The 7,005-nt window shown below is 37.0% G+C and overlaps 1 protein-coding gene across 2 annotated transcripts; it reads right to left on the bottom strand.

The window, feature by feature from the left end:
* Positions 1-2,116: 2,116 nt before the first annotated feature.
* pcgf6 (polycomb group ring finger 6) lies at positions 2,117-6,942 on the bottom strand. Of its 2 annotated transcripts, none has more exons than XM_060872579.1 (10): positions 6,643-6,942; positions 5,441-5,540; positions 5,127-5,223; positions 4,460-4,515; positions 4,265-4,324; positions 4,001-4,118; positions 3,765-3,792; positions 3,590-3,688; positions 2,615-2,704; positions 2,117-2,494 (listed from the first exon to the last, which is right to left on the bottom strand). In XM_060872579.1, the coding sequence occupies exons 1-10, from the start codon at positions 6,724-6,726 to the stop codon at positions 2,447-2,449; spliced, it is 780 nt and encodes a 259-aa protein (XP_060728562.1). In that variant the 5' UTR covers positions 6,727-6,942; the 3' UTR covers positions 2,117-2,446. The 2 variants fall into 2 exon arrangements, with proteins under 2 accessions (XP_060728562.1, XP_060728563.1); XM_060872580.1 differs by having other exon boundaries at positions 2,615-2,701; positions 6,643-6,941.
* Between the last annotated feature and the right edge of the window lie 63 nt (positions 6,943-7,005).

Here is a 7,005-nt window from a genome sequence, read left to right as displayed (position 1 = left end):
CTCAGCTTTACAGACATCTAGGGGAAATTCATTCCACCACCTCGGTGCCAAAACAGAAAAGAGGCACCCTGAGATACAGTATGGTGGAACCAGTCGAGCAGTGTTAGTAGATCTTACAGAGCATGATGCAGTGCGAGGAGTGATTAGAGCTTTTTAAGCGTGATTATATGAAATGCAGTATCCTACTTGTTGGCTTGAACCATTCTGGGGATTTTCCTCTAATCTCCCTCATCAACAACATGTTTCCAGCAACAGAAGTGTCAGTCACTTTTTTGTTGTTTTTTATGTTGTTGTTTTTCGATGTGAACATCTCGTAAAAGCTGCTGGCCTGTAGCTACATGATTTTATGCACAGCTCTGCATTAGCATATTAATTTATTCAAGATCATTGACACACCAAATTTCAACAGAGCAGATCATTGGACAGAACAATAAATTCACTGGACGTTGGCTATATATTGTAAACTATTGTGTTGTATAGCAGCAATATTTTACAGCAAAAATAAGTTCCACAGTAAAATGTGTCTGATGCAGCTTTCTGTCAACTCTTTAATAATTTATCAGATTCACATTTCTTTACAGTTGATTCTTCTCTTCAGATAGCGCAGACAAGAAAAATCTTATTTGTTTCATCTTTTATTATGTTTCTTTTTAGTTTCATGTGTGTGTTTGTTGTTTTGGTCTGGGCTGGCATATGTACTGCACCATGTCCGGGAGCAGCAAAAAATGATGAATTCAGGTATATTGGGACATTAGGTAAATCAAGACATTCTAACTTAGCAATAACAGCAGTTACTTTCTACGTTGATAAATCAAAATCTAACCCTCTGTTACTAAGGTTGAAAGTCACGTTATTTAATTGATATGACATCATATGGGAATGTAATCACTGATCAGCATCAAACAGCAAGTTTAAACCAAAAATTTATAACCTATGTTTGTTATATAAAATCTGCCTTTTTTTAGTGACTGCAGTGAAAAGTGACATAAAGACCAAGTTGCCTACTAACTTGCATATAATGGTTGACATGCTTGATCACTTGCATGGTTTTATTAATGATTACCTCTGAGCCCATAAATGTCACAATTAGCATTCTTTTAAAAATATATTTATGTAACTGCAAAATAATTTAGCATTTCCTGGAATCCTAGCTTTGTATTAGTTTAAAAATGGTGAATTTTGAATGCATGCTCTGTCCATGGTCCTGAACTTGGCTCAGATGAGATTGGTGAGCCTAATTCCAGATATTCCAGGTCAAACTGTGCACTACATCATATTTATATTTGGCTATTTATTTATGGCTTGGTAACCTGATAGATCCTTTAAATCTCATGATGAGTACTTAGTGACTTTGAAAAAGTTTATGATCCTTGCTATACCAAAAATCTGAAATGATGATTTATTTTACAGCTCCATGTGATCACAGTGTGGTGAGTGCTGCGAAGGATGTCCAAGGGAATTTAATTTGTCTATCCCTGATTCTGTTCTGTTTGCAGGGGGGCACGGTGGCTTAGTGGTTACCACGTTTGCCTCACACCTCCAGGGTTGGGGGTTCGATTCCTGCCTCCGCCTTGTGTGTGTGGAGTTTGCATGTTCTCCCCGTGCCTCGGGGGTTTCCTCCGGGTACTCCGGTTTCCTCCCCCGGTCCAAAGACATGCATGGTAGGTTGATTGGCATCTCTGGAAAATTGTCCGTAGTGTGTGAGTGAATGAGAGTGTGTGTGTGCCCTGCGATGGGTTGGCACCCCATACAGGGTGTATCCTGCCTTGATGCCCAATGACACCTGAGATAGGCACAGGCTCCCCGTGACCTGAGATAGTTCAGATAAGCGGTAGAAAATGAATGAATGAATGATTCTGTTTGCTTCTCCTCCTGTTCAGTTTTTCAAAGAATGAGCTTAGCAGCAACCTAATGACTGTGAGAGACACATTTATCTTGGCAAACACTGCTTTCAAAGCACAAAGTTTTACAACATTATAGTAGTGTATTTTAGAAGAGGTAGAGAAAAGAACAAAAAAAAACTGTCACATTCAATATAATGCTCATGCTTTTTAAGCATAGAGGTCATAATAATCTCACCGAGAGGCTGGGGGTTAAAAAAAGAAACATTTACACATATATTCAAATATATATTTAATGGGTGGAAAACAGATGCATTTTATCTGCATCATTACAAAAGTACATCACTTTTTGCAAAAGTTCATTTTTGTCTTCACAGTTTTTCTTATGCTGTAGACCTCATAGGTTTTTTCCAGTCAAGTTTAGTGTTTCTATAAATTACAAAACAGAACTAAAGAATCCATAAAAATTGTTAACAGAAGAGAACTGTTAAACTAAGAACATTTTAACAGAAGGCAGGAGTAAGCAGTGTGCTTCGCACAAAGTACAGGATAGCCCTTAAGTTGTTCCCTGTAACAAGGCATTTAGATAAATCACAGTCTTCTATTCACTGAGTAGGCAGCACAAGACCAAACTGTAAAACCAGCATTCCATCCTTAGATTGTGGGGACAAAAAAGAAGGCAGTTATTTGACTGTACAGATCAGGTCTCTATACTCAAATACAAACAATTACAGGCTAATTAACCAACATGGCCAGATTGAACTGATACTCACCTGTAGGGCATTTTCTCCCACTGAGCTTTGTACATCTCTTAAAGACTGACACTGCTCTAAGATATGCTCTCCACAAACAACATCCACCTGCTCCAGAAAGAGAAGCTGTCAGTTCAAAGCAGGCAAAATGGGGTCAAATTCCAGTGAGATTTATAAATATATATGGGTTATTACTCTCAAGGGATTAAGTTTAAATTGAAACACCAGATTATCTTATATAAAATATCATATTGGATTTCAATCATGCAATTTGCCTTTTTTTGGTTTTGACCTTATCTCCTAAGAGACTGCAGACTCTGTCTGTCTCTAGTAATAAACACTTTTTTCTATTACCTATTCAAAACATGATTATTAGAAAATGGCTCAATAAGAAGCTACAACACTCAGCAGAACTATACTTGAATCCATGTTTGAAATGCTAATGAAGGAAAAGTCTGAAGTCTAGTCCGTTGGCCTGAGTTCCAGCTGCACATTTTCTACATGCTATTTTATACCTTATAGTTATTCTTGAACTCTTAGTCTTCAGTTATTATGGTCTGATGCATACCATTAAAGAAGAATATGAACAGTGAATAGCGTAATTTACTTCACTGTTAAAAAAGCTGCATTAATTATAATTACTGACTGTGCTTACTGAGCCTGGTACACCTATTCAAGTGATCAATGTCCAATCAGGAGCTTGGATAAGAGAACCATAATTAAATTAGTTCTGGGATGGATTACAACATTGGGATAGAAAGGAAGTCATTATACAGCCCTACATACCGTGATATTCAAAATGACCAGTTTTATTTTGTATTTTAAAATGCAATGTCATGTGTTTTGTTCCATCTCAAACCAAGACAGTGCATTCTCACTATTAACAATGGCAAAGGTCACATCACACACACCCACAATACACAAACTGTAAGCAACTTTACACCTGATCATGCAAAGCGGGGTTATTTATGCCATAAATGCCACATTTTTTTGTACCTTTAAATTCGGACTCAATTCCATCTTCCGTCTGATAAAGAGCTCCACGTGACGAATAGTGGCTTCACTTGAGACACGGATATACTTTCTCTCCAATGGCTGCACGTATAAAACCTCATGAGATCGATATAACCCACCTGAACAATGTCTCATACATAACAATATAAATACATACCTTATAATTCTCAATGCCCTCCTCAGCTCTATGTATCAAAGATGTTATGAAACATGAAAATTTAGAAGAGAGAATATATTTGGATTACACTTTACACTTACTTAACAAGCTATTTCTGAAGCTGTTTCTGAAGTGAACTCCATCTAGTGGTGACATCCCTATTCGCAAACCTTATAATAAGGCACACTAAAAGTTGCATGCATCATGGCTCAGACATACAAATAAAGAATACTCACCCAACAAAATCCAACATTAGCGACACATCAAGCTCTGGTGGAATGGTAAAAACAGACTGTGGCATGTGGTCTCTTGGTTTCTGTTTCAGAAATTTTATTGGAAGCATACTTGGAGCTGCTATTAAAGTGGAAACAGGGGCATAAGTGTATTTAAGGGTATTAGTTCAAAATACAGAAAAGAACACCATTTCCAATATAAACACTCAAATCGTACATGTACATGGTGTGACTTAAAACTACACAGCTGCAGTAAAGTTAGCACACCTGATTTTGGGATTGGCAGTCCTCTCTCTTTGTAAAACGCACACATTTGTGCTCTCTCCACTTGAATGGGGACCAGGAATGAAGAACAATAAGAAACATGAATAATTTTAATACATATCAAGTCAAGTCAAGTCAAGAAGCTTTTATTGTCATATGAATAGGTTGCTAGACATGTAAAGTAAACTAACACCTCACCTTCCTCCAAATATGGAACAGTCTTATAAACAATATCTTGTAACTGCCTGTCAGGTCTGTAAAAATAAACAGGCAGATTATACAATAAATGTGGATCGACAACGGCTACATGAACATACTGGAAAATCAGCCACGTGACATAACTTGGGCGATTCCACTATTGTTCCAAGAAAGCAGCATAATTTGCACCCAAGTGATTATTGTGACCGTGACAACAAACTCTCAAGGGTTTTCATTTCTCCAGAGAACAGTAAAGAATATATTTTGATCTCATGTTATTCTGCTTGCTTCCAGCAAAACATCCTGCAATTACTTTATTCCTTGTTGCTTTTTTTTTAAGGTTTACTTTACTCACTGTTCACCCTATTAGGAATACCTGGTTATCTAAACAGTCAATCACGTGGTAGCATCACAATGCATTAAATAGCAAAGATAGAAATCAAGAGATTCAGATAATGTTCAAATAATCAAATATTAGAATAAAGAAGAAATGTGATATCTGTGACGTTGATCATGGCATTTTTGCTGTTACCAGACGTGCTGGTCTGAGAATTTGATGATCTGCGATTCTGTGAAGGTATACATCAGTGTTCCTAATAAAGTCAAGTAACTTTAAACCATGAACATCAACTAAAGGGACAAACAGTCTAATACAAGATAGTAATACCTTATATTGTATAGTGGTTGTGTTTGATGAACAATGATGCTACAGTTGGGACACCTGTTGCTGCAGAAGAAGTGCTTGACGATGCAACTTTTACAGACTGTGAATAAAGAAAGAAGACAGTGATGTGTTGATAGAAGTAAACCTCTAGCCACAAAAAAAAAACAAATAGCAACATTCTCTATGTAAAGGAAGTCCTGTTTTGTGACGACCCTCCTTTATCACGCCTACTGAGCTCATAAGATTTAAAGTCAATTGACAATCCTGGACCCCAAATTTCATTAAAAAAAAAGATCTATGCAGTTTTTCACACTTACATGTATGAAGGCATTCAGTGATGGTGGTGGCATCAATAAAGAAGCCATTGCAGAGAGCACAACGAATATAAGGATACAGCTCCCTCAGTGGTAGTGAATGCTTCAGAGCAGGGGAAAAAACATAAACAATAAGTATTGTGTGTTTTTTAATCAATAGCGTACAAAGAAGAGGGCTGTTGTACTGAATGTCACTATAAATGTGTTGATATTCAGTACAGCATGACTATGATATTCCTTTTATTTTCAATAAACAAAAAATGTAGAAACTAGTACTGTGTGACTGACATTTCAAACACAGTATGGCCAAATAGTTTGCTGCATCAATAAAAATAGTCCCCAAAGAAGACACAGCTGTCTGGCACATCTTCAGAAAAGTTCCAGTTATTACATTTTAGCAGAAGCTATACATAATCAGTCCCTCACTGGCATCTCTTTTGTTTAAAAATGATGCTTCGTGTCATGGTACAGAGAAACCAGAAAGCACAGTCTTATATCCTGAACACTAAAGATAGATAGATAGATCGATAGATCGATAGATAGATAGATAGATAGATAAATAAATAACAAACAGATTTTTAGAAAGTGAACAAAGACTCCTTCCATAAACGATAAACATCTCACTCGAATCTCACAAAAAGTGTTTAACTACATTTAAATCAGACACCCTTATCCAGAGTGACATACATTATCTCATTATTATACATTTGAGGGTTAAGAGCCTTGCTCAGGGGCCCAACAGCGGCAGCTTGGTGGACCTGGGATTTGAGCCCACAACCTTCTGAATGGTAGCCCAACACCTTAAACACTAACCCCAACACTTTATTGTTTTTATAGTAACATAGTTATGTGGTAGTTTAGTGTTTAAGGTGTTGGGCTACCAACCAGAAGGTTATGGGTTCGAATCCCAGGTCCACCAAGATGCCACTGTCAGACCCCTGAGAAAGGCCCTTAACCCTCAATTTTATAAAACATATATTAGATAATGTAAGTCGCTCTGAATAGAAGTTAATATAAACATCTGATGTGTTTCTATCTGCAGTCGGGACTACTGTTAAAATAACAGAATTAAGCTGCAAAGCTATTGACAGGTGTCTGAACACCTAACAAACCAACACTAACCAGATAGTGGGCTACAAATTATACAGTTTTGAGTAAAAAAAAAACTTTAATAAGTTGTTAATAGGTAAATGTTAAAGATATACCTCTGCACAGGTGATGTTGGTCCCTGGGACACTTTCTCGGTCGTCAGCGCACAAACTTTCGTTTCCCTCACGGATGTCGTCCATCTCAGTCGTTATTATCAATATGTTTTTCTTCTTAAATATTCTGTTACTTAGATGAAGATAATCATCTTCTGCTTTGGGGTTCGTTTTCCAACGAGACCGAAACGTTTAAAAAGTGTTACAGGTAATAAATAAACTTTATCTGCGGTTCCTCACACCTGGTTGCTACAACATTAAATCCGGTGAGTTATTAAGCTTTGCGCGCGACAATAACAACACCGAGCCGCCGCGTGCGGATTTATACATAATAAAAGTCTGCAAAAATTTTTTTTAACTTTAACA

The sequence above is a fragment of the Tachysurus vachellii genome, chromosome 6, assembly GCF_030014155.1.
Source record: "Tachysurus vachellii isolate PV-2020 chromosome 6, HZAU_Pvac_v1, whole genome shotgun sequence".
Classification (NCBI taxonomy): domain Eukaryota; kingdom Metazoa; phylum Chordata; class Actinopteri; order Siluriformes; family Bagridae; genus Tachysurus; species Tachysurus vachellii.
This window is presented reverse-complemented; position numbering and strand designations above follow the sequence as displayed.